General features: G+C 30.6%; 2 protein-coding genes and 1 long non-coding RNA gene across 3 annotated transcripts; all 3 read right to left on the bottom strand.

The window, feature by feature from the left end:
• Positions 1-4,307: 4,307 nt before the first annotated feature.
• On the bottom strand, positions 4,308-7,576 carry LOC145315028 (uncharacterized). The gene is made up of 3 exons (XM_080155088.1): positions 7,504-7,576; positions 5,992-6,075; positions 4,308-5,762 (listed from the first exon to the last, which is right to left on the bottom strand). Exons 1-3 carry the CDS (start codon positions 7,543-7,545, stop codon positions 4,473-4,475), a joined length of 1,416 nt encoding a protein of 471 aa, XP_080011214.1. The 5' UTR covers positions 7,546-7,576; the 3' UTR covers positions 4,308-4,472.
• A 4,309-nt stretch (positions 7,577-11,885) lies between these two features.
• Positions 11,886-12,765, bottom strand: LOC145315027 (uncharacterized). Its single transcript, XR_013877924.1, has 3 exons — positions 12,736-12,765; positions 12,408-12,489; positions 11,886-12,092 (listed from the first exon to the last, which is right to left on the bottom strand). It is a non-coding gene; the product is annotated as an uncharacterized LOC145315027 (long non-coding RNA).
• Positions 12,766-14,566: 1,801 nt separating this feature from the next.
• LOC145312941 (transmembrane protease serine 11D-like) lies at positions 14,567-16,786 on the bottom strand. Its single transcript, XM_080152152.1, has 6 exons — positions 16,684-16,786; positions 16,424-16,507; positions 16,114-16,166; positions 15,806-15,855; positions 14,858-14,976; positions 14,567-14,578 (listed from the first exon to the last, which is right to left on the bottom strand). Exons 1-6 carry the CDS (start codon positions 16,756-16,758, stop codon positions 14,567-14,569), a joined length of 393 nt encoding a protein of 130 aa, XP_080008278.1. The 5' UTR covers positions 16,759-16,786.
• Positions 16,787-22,735: the final 5,949 nt, after the last annotated feature.

The following is a 22,735-nucleotide window of genomic DNA, read 5'->3' as shown; positions in this document are numbered from 1 at the left end:
GTTTTCGTAAATTTCTATCAATACATACCATTGTATTTCCTTTTTTAGAATTCTTCTAGCCCCGAACAAATTTTACTTCTGGGCCCAAATTTATTAAAAAAATTAACTCTTTCCAGGTATGATCTCCAGAAATGGTCTCCAGAAATCTTTAAAATGCACCTGTTACCGCAATTTTTTACTTTTATAACATGTCTACATGACATATTAAAATTTTTTGAAAATCCATTGCTGTTTTCCTGCTGACTTCTAGCTGCGGCACCTGGCATCATTCAAGTACAGCTACTGCAGCCAACATTCATGCTTAGAGATTTTTTATATAACATTTACATAAGGATAAACATTTTTTTTAAATGGTTCCTCTAGCTTCAAAAATAAGCTGTTTAAAATTTTTAAGAAAAAGGACCTTAAAACAAATGTTGTTAAATAAAAGGGTGAAGGAAGCAAATTTGACTTTCACTCACTTAACCCTTTACAGTCAGGCCCCTTGTCGCACCTTAATCGGTTGGGGGGGGGGGGGGCGTTCAACGCCCCCCTTATTATCTCAGTTCCTATTAGAGCTAGAGGGCTAATTTTTTTTTGTGCAAGTCACCTGTATGATAATGAATTTCCGACATTTTATATGTCTAAGTCAATTTTCGCTTCCTTCACCCTTTTATTAACCAACCTTTGTTTTTAGGTCTTTTTTTACTTAAAAATTTCAAACAGCAGTAATTTTCTTATTTTTGAAGCTAAAAGAATTACTTTTTTTCCAGAAAATGTTTATCTTTATGTAAATTTTATATAAGAAATATCAAAATATAAATTTCAGCGGCCGCAGCTGTACTTGGCAGCTGCCAGCCGCTAAGTTAAGTAGACATGTAAGAAAAGCTTAAGTTTAAAATTTTTGGTCTCTAAGTCAAAAATTGCGGCCACAGGAGCCTTTTAAAGATTTTTAGAGACCTGGAGGATCAGGACCTGCAGGATCATACCTGGAACCTATTACTAGAGGATATTTTAGTATTTTGGTATAATAAAATGCTTTGTTTAAGTCAAAAAAATATTTTTGCTCTTTACCTGGATGACCCTGCCAGGTTTGCTGGCATCCTGTGCCCGCCAGGATAAAGATATTCAAAAAAATTCCAACTCTCAGTTGTGTGTCATACCCATACTTATATAAAAAGACTTTATCTTTCACACACAGAAAATAAGATAATAGAGGAAAGAGTGTTGAACATCTCACCCCTCCCCCCTCCCACCTGATTAAGGTGTGGCAAGAGGGCCAGCCATTAAGGGTTAATCACTGAAAAGAAGCAAAGAAAATGAAGTTCCCCCAAAACCTTTCAGACAGACAAATGGTCATATCAAATTATAGAGTATCATGTATAAAACTCGCCTGAGTTTCCCAGAATCCTAAGTTTTTTTTAAACAAAAAAAAACATTTTGGAGAGGAGATTTATTCATTTTTTGGGATGTCAATGCCACCAAAAAAATAGCCTAAAACCATCACAGTATCATCATGATTCTCTGTTTGTAATATGGTAATATTCATATATTTTGTTACAATTCTATGTCTCATTTTAGTCAAGTATGTTGATATACCTAAACTTTATTATTTCTCTGCAAATCAACAGTGAAAAGAATTTGTAAATCACATTACTCAGCTTAGCACACACCACCCACATACCTAGCTTGACCTTGACACACACCATACCACACACACACAACTTGCATAGCCTAACAGTTGCACACACTCCTACCAGGTTTAACACACACACACTGCCATCCACACACATCTTATCTATCACACACCCTAGCAATTTAGGGATCTAAAGGGATAAGACAATGGAAGATAGTTTTACATACATCCACAATGCTGATACACACAAAATTACCCTTTTTGTGGATTATAATTAGTGGTGAAAACGCTTGGACACTGATATTAATGAACCACCCAATTAAAATCTAATAAAAGTCCCAAAAGTTGTTAATCCAACAAATAAGAAAATGTTATACAGTGTGTTTTTTTTATGAGAACTTTTTTGAAAGCAATTTTACCATACTTATAGTTATCAGAATTTAATGATTAACGGCTCATTTTCTTTGTTTTCTATAACCATTTATAGAACATCAAAAAATATTTCAGTTTTTATTTAAAAAGTACAATAAAATCAAAAATTCAAAACTTAGGTGTCAACATCTAAAAAAAGTTTTAGCGCATTTTTCTTAAGCTCAAATCTTCTACCCTTTGCAAGAAAAAAATTTGATTTTTAGTAGTCCACTTTGGGGGGCCAGTACTCCCTCCCTGGTTGAAATATGGCGTACAACTTTTGATATGTTCTTGTACATGTCCCCAAAAGTATCTGTATCAATTTTTTAAATTCTGTATCTCAACTTTGAAGCGTTTTGCAGCCATTCTTGCAATGGGTAGAAGATTTAAGCATGAGAAAAATGCGCTAAAACCATTTTTAGAAATTGACACCTAGGTTCTGAATTTATTATTTTACTGTACTTTTTTAATAAAAATTGAAATATTTTTTTGATGTTCTATAAATGTTTATAAAGAACAAAGAAAATAAGCCATTAACCATTAACTTCTGATAACTATAAGTAAGGTAAAATTGCTTTCAAAAAAGTTCTCATAAAAAAAACACACTGTATATTAACTTTGGGGACCAGTGGAATAAACAGACCGATGTCCCTTTAATAGAAATAGAGAGGAAGAAAAGAATAAAATATTTTAAAATTTATCTTATAATTAATTATCAAAGGTGATGATATATGAAATTTGTTATGCAATTAAAATATATATGTATGTATATACAGGGTGTTTCAAGAGAAACTTTTTTTTTAAATCATAATCCTGCATAGAAAAAAAAACAATCAGATAAAATGCCTTATATATTTAGAAAACCTGTTCTAGGACATTTATATTTCGAATATTTAAAAATGATTTTTTCAACAAACTATGCCTTAAAAACTGGTTTTTCCAAATTCCTTATTTTTGAAGATTTACGGATTTAAAGGTTGTGGAAAAAAATACGCACATTTTAAAATTCAAATTGCGCAGCTTGTATTAATAGTAGAGGAACGTTAAGCATACCGTTAAAATTGTCCTAAGCTCTAATTTGCAATTACATTTACACTACTTGTTCATGTAGAACATAACTGTTTGAGTAATATACAGACAAACAAACAGTTACTTTAGTAGTATATGTTTATACTTACATGTTGATGGGGAATGTATTATCAGATATTCCATGATGTTTACACCAGTTGTTCATACTGAACAAAAAGATTTATGTGAGATCATACAGGACATATTTAATGATAAGATAGATAGATAGATGGATGGATAGATAGATAAATAGATAAACAGATAGTTTAATGCATAGATAGAAAGATATATAAATAGATAAATAGATTGATAGATAGAGAGATATTGTATAGATAGAAAGATAGATATATAGATAGAAAGATAGAAAGATAGATAGATAGATAGATAGATAGATAAATAGATAGATAGATAGATAGATAGATAGATAGATAGATAGATAGATAGATAGATAGTTAGATAGATAGATAGATAGATAGATAGATAGATAGATAGATAGAAAGATAGGTAGATAGATAGATAGATAGAGAGATAGAGAGATAGAGAGATAGATAGATAGATAGATAGATAGATAGATAGATAGATAGATAGATAGACAGATAGATAGATAGATAGATAGATAGATAGATAGATAAAATTATACATTTTGATAATATATAGTAAAAAAAGACATAAACTTTTTTTCAGAATTGATAAAATAGCTTACCTTTTTTAACTTTGTCTATAAAAAATTGTTTGAAATGAATTTCTGCTATAATGCATAAGTTTATAATTTACCCTATTAGAGCTACCCTAGATTTTCACAATTAAAAAGTTCAATAATCCTACCTTTTATTTCCTCTTTCAAATATCTCCATTTCATCACTGTTACTCTCAGCAACATTTTGACTTTATTATAACTCATACAGTCATTGTAAATATTCTGAAATATATAGAATTAGTGCAATTTTGTGTTAGATAAAATTAGTAAAATTAATTTTGATTATATTAAGTAATAATAGACAATTCAAGAAAAAGAATTTACAATTCAAAAAGACAATATGTATGGAATTTACATTTTAGAATCAAGCAATTAAAATAATTTGTAAGAAGTATTAGATTGACATATGATACAACAGTAAGATATTAAGAAAAAAATAGGCAATTTATGAAAATTGATTTAAATCAAAAATGAAACACAAATAAATTAATTAATAGTAATGAGTAGTTTGCAGAATTAGTAATAGAATAGAAGAATGGGAGCCAATAAGAAAATAAAATAAACTGATTAATGTATGTAAGTAAGAGGGTAAGATATAAATCATTCTTCTTATTTAGTTGAAGTAATAAAAATAATAATATTTCAACTTTTTCTCTTCAGTTGCACTTAGAATCTTTTACCTCAGCCACTTTTTGGAACCAAGCTATCTCTAGACCCATCAGGATGAAGGTAGATATGATTTGCAGTATGATCCAGTTTTCCTTCAATGAAGTATCCAAGAACTCTCTCACCATCAGGATAGATGAAAATACCTTGACCAAATGGCTGACCTTTCATGTAACCTCCAATATAAACAGTTCTTTGTTTGGATGAATAAGAAATAGAAGCTCCAAGTCCTTCTAAGATACCATTCTCAAAAGTTCCAACCACAGTAGGTAAGTAAGGTTCAGTCTTCAGGCCAAAACCGTTTTGTGTATTCTGCTTCCACTCACCAATGTAGTAGCCTCCATCAACTGCATATTCACCAAACCCATCCCTAATCTTTCTTTTCCTGAAAGAAATTGTATCTCCAATGTAATAATGGTCAAATCCAGATAAATAAACTTCATATACTTCATTAGGTTTGTTGTAACAAGATATTTCCTTATCTTCTTGAAAACATTCAATTTCACCATTAGTAAAGTTGTCAACTTTAAACCTTTTTCCATTGTAAGTTGTATTTTGGTATCGGGGATATGTTAAGACCAAGTCTGGAGTCATTTTCATTCCATGATAAATTTCATCATTCTTCATTTGTCCATAGAAACAAGTTCCATTAGGCCATAACAATAATCCTTCTCTTTCTCTTTTGTCACTGCTCCATTGACCATTATAGATACTTTCATCTTTATAAACCATCTTACCATAACCAGTTCTATCACCATCAAACCATTCTCCATCATATTCTATCCATTCATTATTATTTTTAAATATGTATCTTCCCCAGCCGTGTTTCTTGCCTTGTTTAACTTCCCCCTCATATATGTCTCCATTAGCATAGTAAGAGATACCCTGTCCATGTGCTTTACCATCTCTCCTCTCCCCCTCATATTTGTCCCCATTGGCATGGAAAAGGATACCCTGGCCATGTTTGTCATCTCTGAACTCCCCCTCATATCTACTACCACTAGTCCAGGTAAACACACCCTGGCCATATTTGTTACCATTTCTCCACTCTCCCTCATATTTGTCTCCACTGGCATAGTTATAAACTCCTTTACCTTCTCTAATTCCATTTTCAACAACATCTCCTCTGTAAACATCCCCACTAGCATATTCCACCAAAAACTGTCCAGTCATACTACCCTCTTGAAAATAACCAGTAAAATTATCTCCACTGGCCTTTGTATATGTCCCATTTCCCTGGGGCCTGTTTTCCTTTACATCACCAGTAAAGACATTTCCATTGCCCACAGTTACTCCAAATGTTCCCTAAAATGAAATAATTGTTTTGATTTTAGAAAAATAATTTGCAGGGCTAAAACAATGGACAAAAAATTGTACCAATCTCTTAAGAAAGAAAAAAAAGCCTTAGTCAATATATAGTCATTGAATATTGCAAAATAAAATAGATATACCACAAAAGTTTTTGAAATTTAAAATTTTGTAATTATTTCATATTTTTGTTGTTGATGTAAGGAAGTAGAAATAATAAACACACCTGAATGTTTGTCATTAAAATGACAACCAAAAGGAGTTTAACAGTTTGTCTTGGTCCTACACAGACCATATCTCTGAAACACTCCTAAAACATTGGAAAATTCTTATTTCAGATATTTAGACCATTAAAGTTGGGCCCCTTTCTACACCTTAAAGGGAGTGTGAACATAAAAATTTCTCATCTGATTATCAAATCTTAACATTTTCTAAGCACATTTCACTACACTGATCAACCAAAAATGTTCTATTAACAAAAATATCCAGGAATAATGCCTTGATTTTATGGTATTTTGGGAGGGAAAAAGGAAAAAACAGGGAAAATCTGAACGTTTTTGTTTCTTATAATGTTTGAAGGGATATTTAACTTATTAAAATTGCCAATTAGTTATTTTATAACGTAGTAATTAGGTAATAAAGACCTATTTTAAATTTGTATTATTGACCAAAAATACCTCACTGTCTACAAAGGGTTGAATCTCATAGGTTATTTAAAATAATAATATCCTTTTTTATTGTGTTGGACAATAAATAACCCACTTTGGAGAATTAGTTTACACTTTTATCAGACTGTTTACAAAGAAATATTGCGTCTTTATTATTTACAAGTTTGTAATTAAAGGTGGGCAAGAGATGGGCATTATAAAGTTAATTAAATACTAATAAAAAACCTGTTTCTAGCTTTGTTATTGTATTTAGTTTTCAATAAAAAATATTGCTTATTTTATCAATTTCTAAGTAACTATACATTGGTTTAAAGCAAGGATTATGTTAAAAGTCAGCTTAGCCGATAGAAAAAATCAAGAACTATGTGAAAAAGTTTAATTTTAGCTATAATGGGAGAAAAAAGCAATTTAATGCACATTTTATATAATTCGGAAAATTTCTTCCTCTCCCTTTGCCGTTTTTTAAGCAAACAAAAGCGCGTTTTGTTCTATCTGTGAGATATTATGAATGAGATAATGTTAAGATTTGATATTAAGATGAGAAAAATTTACGTTCACAGTCCCTTTAATTACCATGCTGACCCCGCCCCCCCCCCCCCACTTACATTCCACTATTAAAGTCAGAAGGCCAATTTTTTTTGTGCATGTCCTCTAATTGATAAAAAAAATTCTGTGAGTCACAGTCAAATTCTGTTTTTTTCACTCTATTATTCAACAACCTTTGCTTTTTATTTTCTTTATTTTCTTTATATTTTCTTATTATTTAAGCTAGAAGGACAATTTTTTTTGAAAGTATTTTACTTTATATAATTTTTAAATTAAAAATCTCAAACATTAATTTTGACAGCAGCAGCTGTACCTGGGAGCTGTCAACAACCCCCACACCCTTTTCCTTTTTGTAAATAATTCTCGGAATACCTTGATATCATTATCAATATTATCTTTAGAGTGTGACTAGGAATGAAATTTGTTTGGATACTTGAGCTGAATGTAAACTAACATCCCCATTTGACATCATTTCTTTCTCACGCCATAAAATTTGTAAAAACCACCAATAAATAATGAAATACCTGGATCTTTGGTTCTCCCACCAGAGTGCCTCTTCTCATCATTTCAATAATTCAATAATTTCAATTAATTTCTGTAAATTTCAATAATTGTAATAAATACTCATAATCAGCAAAGAACCAATCTAGCAGCCAAATTATTTGACAAATCTCCATGAAACTTTATGAAAATATGTATATGTGAACTTTTTAAACCCTAAAAATTTCAGTTTTCTACCTTAAAAGGAAGCCAAAAAAATCATGTTTTCCCAAAACCATTCAGACCAACAGATATACATATTAAAATTTAGAGCATCTTCATTACTCATTAATGTACACACAGATCCACCCAGTAAAAGTACAAGAATGATGAGAGAGTATAAATTAAGGTATGCACAAAATTCAAATTTCTAATTTCTATTTGTGTGAATTACAAACAAATCAACTCACACACACATTCGCATAACCCGCAGCTTAGTATGAAGGCTTTCTGCCGTGGTGCTCCCCCCCTATCCAATGAAGATGCAGAAAGAGGGCAGACTAAAACCCCTTCCCTCCTCCAAAGACTACTAGACAATGCATTTCAGACAGAATCTTTTATACTTATTAGCTACCTACTTACTTAGACTGATGGATAATCAAAGAGAGGTGCAAAAGAAATAATACTTGCACTGCCTAAGGCAGGCAATTTGTCTGCTTTTTTATCCTTATACAATTTTGTTGATTTAAATGCCTTCTTTTTTATTGCATTTTTAATTATTGTAAGTATTCCTTTTTTATATTGCAAGATGTAGGGTGGGATTGAATTTGAACCCCAATTTTTTTAAGATAAAAAATAAAAAAATTCTTCCCCTCCCCCAAAATAAAAAATAATTGGGGCAACTTGGGGGAAGTACCATACTCTAAATAGTATAAACCTTTCCAGATTAATATGATTATATTGTTATAGTTATTCATATATTTTAGACAATTCTATATTTCATTAAAAAAATAAAGTCTTTTAAATAGAAAATCCAGTAAAACCAGATTTTAAGTTTGATGGGTTTTGTAATTGGTATACCTAAAAATATTTATATAATTAAAGCTATTTGATGTAACAGATTAAAAACATAATATTAACAAAACTATTGCTTCACTTAGGCCTGTGTAGGCATACAGTGTACTAGACTGTGTGAAAGAATTTTTTAGTTGTACTTCCTTATGCCATTTCTGTCTGCTTGTAAGCAAAATTTTGAACCATATGATATTTATGCAATTTCTTTGTAGAGAATGTTCCAAATGTCGTCTTTGCTCCAGGAAATTTAATATATATGCAATCAAATATAAATTATATTACTCTTTGATGTTTGATTTTTATAATGTATATTATTTGTTTATACATAGTAATAATATAGTAATATTGTTTGTTGATCTTTTTTGTAAATCTACTGAATAGCTTCTGCTATAAGTCAGTTTTGTTACTATAGTAGAGGAGTAAATATTGTTGGCTGGGAGGAATTTATTGGCTAAATAAGAAAGTTTTCTTTCTCCAACTTGAGACTTTACCTTTATAAAAAATTTACTTATATATATAACAAACAGAACATTCCAGAGATCTTTATAAGCACCTATATGTGAAAGATAAAGGGCTATATGACTTTTTAAATATGAGACACATAACTGAGAGTCCTACAGTTTTGGTCAAAAAATAACAAACAATGACACAATTTTTGTCCAAGTAATGACAATGATAAAACAATATTGAATTTTGAAATTACTCACCCCTCCATAGTAATACAACTTGAGACCTAGCCTTTGTGGAAAATTTTTCTCCAAGTGGAGAGTGCATTTTTTATTACAAATTAAGACATTTTTGTCTCTTTTAAAAAAGAATAAACTGTCTAAAGTACTTTAAATCTTGTAGATAGACTCCATAATGTTTAAAGTTTTTGATGGGGCATATAAAGACCTTTCTATTGACACTTTAACCAGGATTTTAACTCAATCCTTGCCAATTAGGCATCTAAAAGACAGACCCATCAAACATTGAGAAACCTCAATCACCCCTCCAAGTACTTCAGAGTTGTTTTGTACAGTTTCATTAAAATTTACAAAACACAGAGATTTTTACATAAAAATACTATTTCCACTAATGTCTTGTAAACTGCTGAATCATTCAATTTGCGCTTTTTTGGGAATTGTCTTTAGCAGGTTTTAGGCTATTTGGTGAGTGAATGAATATGGAGGTTACGTTGATATCTTTATAAAAGTATTAGGGTGACTTTTTGTTTGTCGGCATTCCAAGCTTCTATTCTGATATGGCTCTGTTTTACATTAAAGCTTATTATAAATAGATCTAAGGATGATTTTTAACTATTTTTAGGAAGGAAACCTTTAATTTCATGAGATCAATATGAGAAAAAAAACTCTCCTCCCCACCAAAATAAACAAAAAATTAAGCTATTACAAAGCAGGGAAAAGGAAATGTGATTCTGACAAATTCTAGGTGAAAATTTATTCTCTAACCCCTTTAATTTTTTATCCTTTTCTTGCCCACTTACCTTTCAGTTAAAAGTTTTACTCTAACAAAATATCTAATGGAGAGAGCTGTGGTAGTTAGGAAAATAGCCTAAAACCACCCAAAAGACATCTATGTGGCTTTCCCACAGAGTACAACTTTTCAGAGATCTTAAACATCAGACTAAAAACCTTTCTTCATTATATTATAAAATAGTGAATATTTATGAGGCCGATAAACAATAGTTAAAGTAAAGTCTTTTAAAAGAATACTATACAGATTGAGATTACAATCATATTTCTTTCAAAATTTATAAGAAAATGTACTAGCTAACTGTCTATGATAAAAACATGATGATGATAGTATTGACAGAAAAGTTTTGCTGTAAAAAAGGACATCTGTGTAATGCAGGAATGGAATGGGATAACATAATGGCGGATAAATTGATGTGCATTAATATTGATTATACACACAATACTCCATCTTTATTTTGCAATTAGTGGTTAAAATGTTTGGACAATCAACTTCATGACCTACCAATCAAAATGCAACAAAAGTCTCTAAAGTTGATAAACTAACAAATAAGAAAACATTATAATAAAACGTTAGGGACTATTGTAATAAACAGTCCAATGTTCCCTCCCTTACTGTGTGTAATATGTATCAATTTATTTAGTTTTCCGTCTAGAAGATGAATCAATTCATAGAGGTATCAAATTAGAGATAAAGGATAAAGTAAACAATGATAGGTTTAATCTTGTAAAATTTACACTTTTAACAGTTGAAAATCTCAACCATAACATTTAGAATTACAAACTACTGCTGCTTTATAACAAAACTAGTGGCTACGCCCCTAACATCTAGGGGGCTCTATATTCAAAGAGATATGGAATTGCAAAAAAAAAGCCTAAAATCATAATTTCATATCGACTATTTTTTATAAAAAACAAAATAGACTAAAACCATCCAAGTTTCACTGTAAAGGAGAACCATATGGGTTCAGCTGTAAGCAAGATCCTTTGCTACAGACAAAAAAAGCCTACTACTTTATATGATAGGATATCTTTTAAAGATAATCAAATGAAAATGAGGAGAGGCGGTCAAACTAGCTGTGTAGCTAAAAAGAAAGGAGAGGTAAGTTTGTGAAATATATAATAAATATTTAATGATACCTATATTTTGCCAAGTTTATGAAATTAAGTAATATCATTAATTCTAAACAATTCATTCTTTCATTTTTTTCAAAATACAATCTCTATGGAGGTGATATCGTCATATTGTACCAATTCGTTTTTTTCACCACAAAAGTGTTGATTAAAAAATTGGGAAGCACATTTTCCACGAATTTAAATAGTACAAAGCATATCTTTAATTTGCTGGCCTAGAATTGAGCAATATTGATGTGATTAAAGATTATTTTATATTTATTTCACAATTGAGTTTTAAGTCATTTTATACTTATATTAGCAGCTATGTTCCTAGAAGCCTCTAGAGACACTTTATTTAGATTTAGAAGTAAGAGTAAAAAACACAATACCCAACCTAAATTTTCAATTTTAGTTTAGGGGGTATTTTTATTTCAGGGGTGATTTTTTCTTGGGGGTTGTGGTACCCAACGATCTATAAGTAGCTACCCTGTAAAGGAGAACCATATTATTTAAGCAGTTAGCAAATCTTTCAGTAACTTCTGTTACTTTATTATATGGATTTAATCTAATCAGTAAATCTGTGGGGGTTGATTAAAAATATGGTATTTTATATATCTTTAAATAAGGTAATGGTTTTGGGGAGAGTCATGATTTAATATATGTTTATAAAACCCTGACTGACCAAAATATTGAAATCAGTTGATTTAAAATTGCCATAATTTCTAAGAATATAAAAATCATAAAATACATAAAAACATGTAAATATATTATTTTTTTTTCTTTTATTAAAACAAATATAAATATAAAGTCAAAATCTGACAGATATTAAAAAGATGATAAACATTTTAAATTTAGATAAAGATTGAATAGCTGATGAAACATTTTTCTTGTTACCAGGATTCGTTGTTGTTGTTTTAGTTATTTTCTGTGATGGAGGGATTTTTAGCTTATCTTTGTAATCAAAATTACTAAAAAGAAAAAATTGTATAGCAACATATGACCACAAAACCAATCCAACAAAATTGAAGATAGAAATATTTTTTTTAATCTCCACCAATTACATTTTGGTTGTTTCCTTCAAAGTACCTAGTCCTGTACAAGATTTCTCCCTTATTCAAAATTAATTGAAAATAGTAGTAGGATGGGGGGGGGGGGGGTTAGTGGCTTATAAAGTTATAAAAATAAGGTGGGATGGAATGCTTAAGAGGCACTTTAAGGGAAAACACTGAAGTTGCCTCAGTACTTTCATTTATTTAATTTGATACAAATTCATTGATACTCACATTCCAGTATTTGTTTGAATCCAATCAAGAAAAACTATGACACTAGCAGCAACATCGGTGATATTAGGGTGTGCACAACTCCCTAGTATGATGTGTGGAATTGAAACAACATTTTTAAAATAAACAACAGATACTATGGAATTGGTACATGCATGAGAATGAATTACTATCAAGCCAAATTAAGTTGAACTTAAGAGAGTTTTATTGAAAGCTTGATGGTTTCATTCCAATTAATTTAGGTTTAAACCTTTACTGAACCTATGAGAAGCTTTACTTTATAAAAAAGATTAATTTTTAAGTGATAGAGTTGCAGCAATTCCAGTATAACCTGTGCTAAATGATACTATACCAACCTTAATTTAATCAGTAATCAATATTTTTTAATTAGTTTTAAAATAATTAATTTTTTGTACAAGTGGTCTAAAATAATTAAATAATTAACCCTTAACGGTCGGGGGGGGGGCGTTGAACGCCCCCCCATCCGGTTTTTTCTATCTCATTTTCTGTGTGTGAAAGATAAAGAGCCCAAACTGCTTGACTTTTTAAGTATGGGTATGACACACAACTGAGAGTTGAAATTTTTTGAATATCTCCATCCTGGCGGGCACAGGATGCCAGCAAACCTGGCAGGGTCATCCAGGTAAAGAGCAAAAATATTTTTTTGACTAAAACAAAGCATTTTATCATACCAAAATACTAAAAAATCCTCTAGTAGTACATCCTTATATGAAATACAGGTGTTCAAGTCACTTTCAGGTTCCAGGTATGATCCTGCAGGTCCTGATCCTCATCAAACAAGGATATTATTCACAGAAGTGCATTGAAATCATACATTAAAGCAGAACTAACTTTACAAATAACAATATTGTATAGATCAGGGTATAATGGATAAACACACAATAATTAGTTATCAATAATATAAATACAAAATATCAGTCCTGGGGCCCACAGTGTGCATAGGCCATGCAATTTTGTATATTGACCAGTTCAATAGTTTAAGTTAATCTTTGCCATATTTTAGAAGAACATTTTTCAAATTCAAATAGATCGGTCTAGATCAGGGCTGCCAATGAGACCTTCACACATGTTTAACCAAGGCACTCAGTGAATGAATCCCAATTATTTTATTAACGTCCCCATAAGCTGAAATTTTTTAATCATTTTTATGTATGATTTCATTACAATTTAAACTAGCGTCAAGCATAGTTTTAATAAATTTCACACTATAAAAAAAGCTTTAAGGGATGTGGAATTTCTTTCTCATCAATATTAGTGCTGAGTATTTCTAAGTCAAAGCAAAATTAAAAAAGAAACAGCAATTTTATTGTTTAAAATTTTTTTTATAATATATAAAATTTAAAATCACTAAACCTTTAAAAGCAGAGGTTTTGTGAATTTCTAGATTTCCTGTAACTAGAATTGCTAATAAATGGTGTTTTTTGTCATAATTCATGTTTTCTTTTTCTACAGTCATTGTATGCATTAAAAATAAAACTTATATTACTTATCCTTCATTCAAAATTTAGTTTTCTTTATTTGGACCAAAATTAACAGAAAATGAGTTTTTGTTTTAATTAGTATATTTTGGCACATAGTGGTTGGGGCCTTATCCCTCCCTCTCTGTGCAGTGGACAGGCAGGGGAGGGATTTGGTGTTCCCAAGCCAGGTGAACATGTCTGTCTTGATTATTATGTAAGTGTTATCAGAAAAATAAAACTTGAAAAAAGGGAGAATTTGTGTGGAGAAAAAAAGTGTGTTTGTGAGACAACATTTTCAGTTGAATTTGAGATTTGTGTGGCATTCCTTTTGTCTAATGTGTGTGTTATCTGCAAGAGAGTGATAGCACTTTTTGTCAGTGAGCTTGGGTTCTTTTATTTGGATGGATGGAAATTTTGATATTATGATTTTTTAGTTAAAAAACAATGATAAAAGCAGATATTTTTTAGATTTTCATAACTAATTATGTTATTTTATTCGTAGATGTCAAACTGTATTCTATGACCTTTAATAAAGCAATTGACTGCTGAATATGACAATCATCCTTTCCTGGCCAAGCTCCTCTATAATCTAAACTGCTGTCCATGTCCATTAATAAAAAACCAGTCTTGTCTGGATTAAGGCCGTGACAATGTCACAATACATTTTATTGAAAGGGGAATTTAAGCTGCAATCTAAATAGCATACAGTTTATCTCCCAAGACTAAGAGTGTAGCTAATCTATACAGCATGTTGTACTTGTCCCTAAATACACTAAATAAATTTGACAGACTCACAGGTCTAATGATTTTATACTGTAAGTATTTGAATAGTGGTTTGAATCTGTTATACAACAAATCAGCAGTCTAGAATAGCAAATTTCTGTGATATCATTAGGGAAAAGGAAAGGAAAAGAAAGTGTGAAATGAATTATGGAAAGGTTTTGCTAATGAAAATTAATTAAATATACTTACATTATATTGTGGATGCATGATTATTTTGTCAACTTGAATTCTATGCTTTGGGTTATTAACAGCATCAGCAAATGATATACCCCATCGCTTTATTAATAAGGCAAAAGATTCCAAGTTGTCTGAAATAGAATTATTTTTTTAATATGAAGCTTTCCTAAATTAAGGGTCTCTGCTGATCACTGAGGGATAGATAGAAGTATGGATTATTTACAGGGTAGCTGTGCTAATGAAACAAAACTGAATCATTTAAATTTATATCAGGATAGTGAATACTGTATCACTTAGCCCATAGTCCAGGGACTTTATCCCTAGAGCTTAGAGCCTCTCCCCATCCCCCCCAAAAAATAAAAAAACATCTATTCACCTTTTTTCTAAAGAAACAAGGATGACAACATCCATAAGTAGCAAAGCTTAAAAATTATGGATGGACAATAATATATGTAAAAAATGAACTATAGTGCAGTTTAATACAAATTAAACATTATATGATTTATAATGTGAAAATCTAGGAATCGATCTAGCTCCACAATAAATAAGTAAATATTAAGAAATAAAATATGTAAAACATAAATTCATTAAATCCCTGAAAATTTCAGCCGTCCAACAGGACTGCAAGTTGAATAAAACCTTGAACAATTATAAAACTAGGAATGGATCTAACACCCCAATCAATAAGCAAATCTCAATGAAACTTTATAGAAGTATTTCAAATTTGAATATCTCAATATCTTAATGAAACTTTGTGAAAATATGAAGAATGGGAACTTATTTAATCCCTGCAAATTTAGGCATCTATCTAGAAAAGGAGCCAGGAAAATCACTTTTTTCCCAAAACGTTTCAGATGGACAGACATTTCAAATTATAGGGTAACTTTGCTACTAAAAATAGTTTTGGGTCTGTTTGTATTTTTCTCGATGGATAACTAGTAAACATAATAATGAACTTACTTTTTTTATAAAAACCAAAAAAACAGTGAGCCGCACTGAGAACCCATTTACTGGAAAAAGGAAAATTATTTTTGTTGTTATAGCGTTTCTGTTATTTACTTTATCTGTCTGCCTGTCTGTACGGCCATGGGGAAGCATAATTTCCTCAACCTCTTTCAAATATACAAAGCTAAATTTTATTTATATTTCTGTGCTGTGCTACTTAAGGATGCTGTCATACTGTTTTCCTTATTGTTCAGAGTTAATTTAGGTTCAGCTTTTATTAGATTTGTTTCAACCTCCTATTGCTTAAATAACATTAAACTTACCTTGAAATTATACTCCCTCCACACTGATGACGGTTATTAAATATTATTTGGACCTAATTCAAATTTAAACATTAGTAAGGAGGGAAAGACCATTGAAATATAAATGATACTGAACTTAAACTAGATGCTTTTCATTGGCTTAAAAACTTTATGGATTGATTGTTAAATTTTCATTGTTTTTAACAAACTAGAGGTGTCCAAACTTTTCTATCAATGAATTAATATACGTAAGGAACATTTGTTTAAAATATTCCTTTTAGAAGGGTGATAATATTTGTAATTACAACAAATATTAAATATGAATTCTTACCATCCAGATGAATTCTCCCTCATTTGATTGAGTGCCATTAACAATACACGGCTGTTTTAAACATGATTTTACTTTTCCACATTCCTAATATGACATATTTAAAACTCTTTTGTTCTAATATCAGTATTAATTTCACCTATGTACGTTATCATTATATTAGCTAATTGTTTTTCATTTACAATTATGCAAATTGAAATTGCTATTCTTGTTTAAGCTAAATTAAAAGAGGATTATTTTGCTATTATAGAATTTGAACTTACTTCATCTCCATTTAAACCCAAAAATAATACTGACAGTAGCAGAACCAATAATATTATATTATACATTTTCACCATTTTTCCATTTCTGATAACTCTTATTTTTTTCTTAGTGATCTGTTGAAAATAATCTATCACTAAGCTTGATTAAATGTAAGATTCTTGAAATATATGTATAACAATTGTTTTTAAATATTTTATAGATTTGATAATCATCCTTTTTCTTTACTAAAACTTTGATAAATATAATGTAACAATTTTTAAAAAATAACATGATTTTAACATTATGTGATTGAATTAAATGTAAAGAAACAATAGTGAAATTGAATGCTTTGAAATATTGAGAATTTTTCAGCTCCTCTGTAAGTGTGGTAAAAAATTAACATTCAAAATGATTAATGCTTAATGTGTAATATATAGGATGTATGTATGTTTGTCTATAAAAGATATTAAAAAAAAAAACAATTGTTAGAACCCATAATGTTTAAAGTATATGATGGGGCATGTAAAGAATTTTGGTATTAACCCATTAGTGCCGAACCGGGTTTCAAAACCCGGTGCCAGAAAATGTAAAAAAACCGGTTTTCGGCTTCATAATTGCATCATTCTCAGTATGAATCCCCCCTCTACTACCCTGGCTTTCATTTCCCCCTGGAGCAGGTAGTTTTGCTTACTTCCATTTGCCGGTATAGATCAACAAAGTTTGAAAATCATGAAAATTCAAAATACCCCATCTAACTTTTTTGTTTTTATAGTAAAGTCGCTGATTTTTTTCGTTAAATCTAAAGTTTATTGACAAGTACATCTATTTGTGAATTCGTTTTATTTAAATTATTATTTTTTATATGATTTTTTTATCGTTTTTTTACGCCCTATATAGGCCCGGTTCGGCATTTCCATTTTGAGTCTGAAATTTTTATTACCCGGTTTCACTAATAGATCTTTTTTGACAACAACAACAAAACAGGGTTTTTTTACCCGAAATCGCCGGCTAAACACGAAATTTGAATTAAATCGCTTCGTATTATACTTGTAGCTCTTTAGATTACATGAGGTTGTGTAGTTTTCAATTACGGATCATATCAAAGTTCTAAAAAGTGTTCATCTCACTTTTGGCGTTCAAAAATTACATTTTTCGATTTTTGGTCAAAATAACCGGGTTTATACAGGTCAACCGGGTTTTAAAACTGGGGGAAAGCACCAAAAACGGGTGTTAATGCCTGGTTGGTATTTATGGCCAAGCCGAACCGGGTTTTTTTGCAACTTTCCTGTGCACGCCACTAGAGCAAAACAAAAAAATACGAATTCCGTTTTGACCATCATAAAGCTTCCCTGAAACTTACAGCTCGATCGGCCCATAAAAGTGGCGCTCGGCACTAATGGGTTAACAAAACCATGGAAGCTGGCCCCATGGCCTGCCTAGGTGCAGTGCTCGGCCCCCTAGCCTATTTCCTAACCTAACATAAAAAACATTCTAAAAAAAATTCTTTAAGAAGCTACTTAAGATGCATTGGTCTTTTCATAAAATAGTGAAACCTTCCTCAATTTGTAATAAAACATGTAGCGCCAAATCCTTCCTTTTGTGAACAAAAAAAAATTATGCACCCCCCAGCAACCAAAGTTAAGGGAGGATATAAGAAAGTGTATTACAAGCAACAAAGGAGTATTATTCAATTGTCATGGGGTGTATACACTGTTTTTAGCCCTCCTTCTCTGATACTACAGGGTGTTTTTGAAAACCTAATTATGCATAGAAAAAAACTATTATCAATTTTTTGAAAATTTTTTGTACCAAAACAGGCTCTAAAAACACCCTGTAGTAAAAAAAGTATTATTGTGTCCCAAAGATTTCAATAATTAATAATTTTTTTATTTTAGGAAGCTTTTCATAGGTCCCTTGAAGACTTTGCAATAGCTTTCTCTTTCTAGCTAAAAACGGCTGTAATATTGGCAGCTGTCACTGTGCCAAAAACTAATCCAAAAGTTGAAAGATAGAGAAATAACACCTGAATAAAAACTATTTTGCATTTATTATATTCTGAATTACAATAGTAAACAACATAACATGACAATTACAGCTTGCAAATGCATCAATGGGTGCAAAACAAAGTAGTGGGACAAGCAACTCAAAAATCAGCCACAAAAATGAGGGAGATGAGAGAAGAAGTGGTAAAGAAAACCCATGAGAAAGAGATGGATAATCCCACATTTTTATGACGGCACACAGCTGTTTTTTGAGTTTATTATACTGCCTAATTTGTTTGCCTTATTTTGCTTTATCTTACTAGCTTTAATTTTAGGATTTTTAAGTATATAAACTATATATATATATTTCCTAACCCTGTTAAATCTTACCTGTAACAATGAAAAACTACCCTACAAATTGTAAAATGAAAAACTTCGAATAAATTAGATGAAGGATAATTTTTTTGTGGAAGAGTTGTTGGTACCCTCTCCCTAAAGCAGTTTTAATCAAAAGCTACACTTTAAAGGAGAATCATATTGGTTTAGAGATCCTTTTGTACCAACAGACACACAAACATACAGACACAGATCATTTTACTTTAATATCCTGATAATAAAGTAACAGGACCTCTTGTACAAAAGTTTCTCACAAACCACTTAACAGATATTGCTCTCCTTCAAATGTAGCTTCACATAGCACCTGGGAAGGTTTATAACTATTTTTGGCAAAAGTAACACCCTTAGAAAAAAATAATCCCCTCAAAAAACATTGTATTTTTACTTTTACTTATTAAAACTAAAATAAAAAATGGAATTGATCGTTCAATCGCCCCTCCCCCTCCCAGGTGTCACTATTGGCCTCTGGTGGTGCAGTCGCTAGTAAGAATAAATAGGACTTAATGAGGATAATTTTTAGTAGAGCTAGTTTGCAAGTTTTGGGTGGCACTTTCTCACAAAGTAGCTTGTTAAACAGTGAGACCATCAATCTAATATTAATAATTGAAAATAAGGGAGTGGGGTAGTTTTCCGTTTAATTGTTTTTTACTTAAGGTTTGTTTTTTTAGGTTAAATTAGTTTCCAGGTAGCCCTGCAGGTTAGGGCATCACAGGCATCACTTATATGGAACTCAACTATTGGTCATTTCTTTCAGCCAGTAGAAGATAAGGGATGGGGCTGGATGGAGAATTGTTTTTTTAGCCAGCTGCGAGTATTACTTTTTTAAAGAACATGAAAATCTGGTGCAACATCCAAGTAATAATTTATTGATTACTATTGGATTTTATTGTCCTTGTTGTTTTACATATTAAGCGTGGAGGAGAAAAATCATTATAAAAACTGTATATAACAAGGATGGAAAATTACATATATAATAACATGTTAATATTATGGAATTTTTATACATGTAATGAAGTATTAATTTATCAATTTTGTGACTTTAAAATAATTTGACAATAAATGTGATGACATTTTATAATATTTAAGGATAATTTTAGACCTGTAATCATGTAATAGTCTATAGTTATATTAGTACATTTTATAATAATTTCTTATGAATTTGTAATCTTGCCATTCAATATATTATCACAGTTTTGTGTGAACTCACATCACAAAAGAGTTAGGCTCACCTTCGCTTAATAACACTTTCACTACAAAATCTTATAAATACATGATACCATAGGATTTCAGTATCAGTTTTCAGGTACCACTACATCAAGTTTGATTTCTGTACATCTCCATAAGGCCATTCATTTGTGATGTGAGTTCGAAGTACAACAGCACCTGTAATAGAATATTTTCAAATTAATTTGACTTTTAGAACTTAAAAATAAATGCTAAAATTAATAATTGGATTTCTTTAATTACTTAAGGGATTTATTCCCTACTTTATTAAAAATTATGTAAGCAGAATATCCTCCGCTTTTGGATTATTCAAACAACATCTGGGTCAAACCCATGCTAGAGAAAATAACGTCCTGGCAGCTTGTTTGATAGTCTTTGAAGGCCAGGGATAAGGGATTGGCAGTAAAATTTGAGTAGGAAAACTGATAATTCTAAGGTGGATTGACTCTAAGTGTAAATAATGTAATTAACTTAGTCTTAATCTGACTTAGGATTTAGGGCATGGTACAAAAGGGAAAAATAAAGCATTGATATTTCTGACGGAACGGTTTAAACTGTTGTATCTACGAGCAAGTGAGAGTTGTAGCTGGGTAAAACTTATATATCCAGCTCCTCGGGAACAGCGTTTCGTTCCAGTATCCAAATGAACATTAATGCTTGTTATCAGAACTAAAAAAGCTATGTATAAATTTAAAAGTATAAACACAATTGTATTTAAATTTGTTGCAAAACTGTATAAATACAGGATAATGTTTAAGGAAATATTTTTAGGAATTGATTATAGAGATATTTTTCTTATAACATTTTTCTATGTAGTCCGAGGAATCAGTATTCTAAAAATCAGTTTAATAGTATAATTACATCATACAAAAATATGTTGTAAAAAAGAAAAGAAAAAATCACCATTTTTAAATGGATGAACGGAATTTCTGATAATGATTATAAAATGCTTTATTCCTACATTGTACCTAATTGTTGTAGAAATCATCATGCAAAGTTTTATATCAACAAGACAATTCTAACATGTTTAAATTAATGAAAAGACTGATGGACAGACCAACCCTAATTATAAAAAAGCTTAACTAAAAAAATAAGTAAATATCTAAATAAATATGATAACATACAATCCAAGTATAGGTTATCCTCACATAAAAGTAAAAGCAGAGAAGTGTACCTCTATAAGCAACCTCTATCCTTGTTACTCCCCTCCCTCTCATAATTTATCAAGTCTTAGCAGCTGCCGCGCCCTCAGCCAGACTAATCCTCAAATTTAATTCATTTGGATGCATTCTCTAATTCTAATAAAAAACCTTGTAGATATAGATAAAAAGCCAATGCACTCTAAATTTCAATTGTTCCCAAAGTTTCATGAACTTATTCTTACAATTATTGGTTTCAAAACTTTAGGTAGTTTTTATTAGATTTTGATTGGTTGGTTCAAAATATCCAGAAGTGTAAAAATGCCTATTTATTAAGTAGCTGCGCTACATTATACTTAAAAATATGAAAAATAAAATTTTATGAAGATAATGTATTACTCCTCTAGTTTCCTACAATTTCCTTATCTTTTGCTTACGTTAATTAAGCCTTTTCTACCTGGCTATACAGCTACTCTAATACATAAATACCCTTTATACTAAATACTTAGTCTTTTTATTTGATTTTTTCAAAAACGTATTTATAGGCTATATGCAAACAGGACCCATGTCATACAAAATTTTGGGGATCTTCCAACCTTTGCTTAACCTAACACAAAATAATCATAATTTATTTTTTTTAAATTATATGTTGCTTGTTAATTATCTACATGCAATTTCCAGCTAAACCAGATAAATTTGATTTTCATGGATTAATTAATTTACTTAGCTGCAATAGAAGAAAGATTTTTTAACTTATAGCCCCTTACAAAAAGTTTTATTTTGTCCCTTTGTCTGCAATTTTTAGAATGCTGCTTATGGGAAAATATGTTGTTCTTGTTGAATTCTTCAGAAATTTTTATATAAAAAATAACCGATTGCTCACAATTTGAACCACCATAAGTACTTCAAATCTTTGAGATAGACCCCATAATGTTTAGAGTTTTTGATGGGGCATGTAAAGACCTTTCTTTAGACACCTTAACAAGAATTCTAACTCAATCTATGCCAATTTGACATAAAAAAGACAGTCCCATCTAACTTTGAGGCATGAAAGCTCTGTCTATTCCTAGTTCTTGATGATTGCCAGGTCTTTCTTTCTGATGCCAAATTGGCTAAGATTGTGTTGGAAACCTTGTTAAGGTGTCTAAAGAAACATCTTTACATGCCCCATCAAAAACTCCAAACATTATGGGGTCTATCTGCAAGATTTTAAGTACTTATGGTGGTTCAAATTGTGAGCGATTGGTTTTAAAAAAGACAAATTTGTAATAGAATATGCACTTTCGGCGTAGGGCAAATTTCTCTGCAAGGGCTAGGTCCTAAGCTCTAGG

Source organism: Acartia tonsa, chromosome 3, assembly GCF_053477335.1.
Source record: "Acartia tonsa isolate MP-2025a chromosome 3, ASM5347733v1, whole genome shotgun sequence".
Lineage (NCBI taxonomy): Eukaryota > Metazoa > Arthropoda > Copepoda > Calanoida > Acartiidae > Acartia > Acartia tonsa.
The sequence above is the reverse complement of the archived record's forward strand: the minus strand, read 5'-3'. Positions and strand labels throughout refer to the sequence as shown.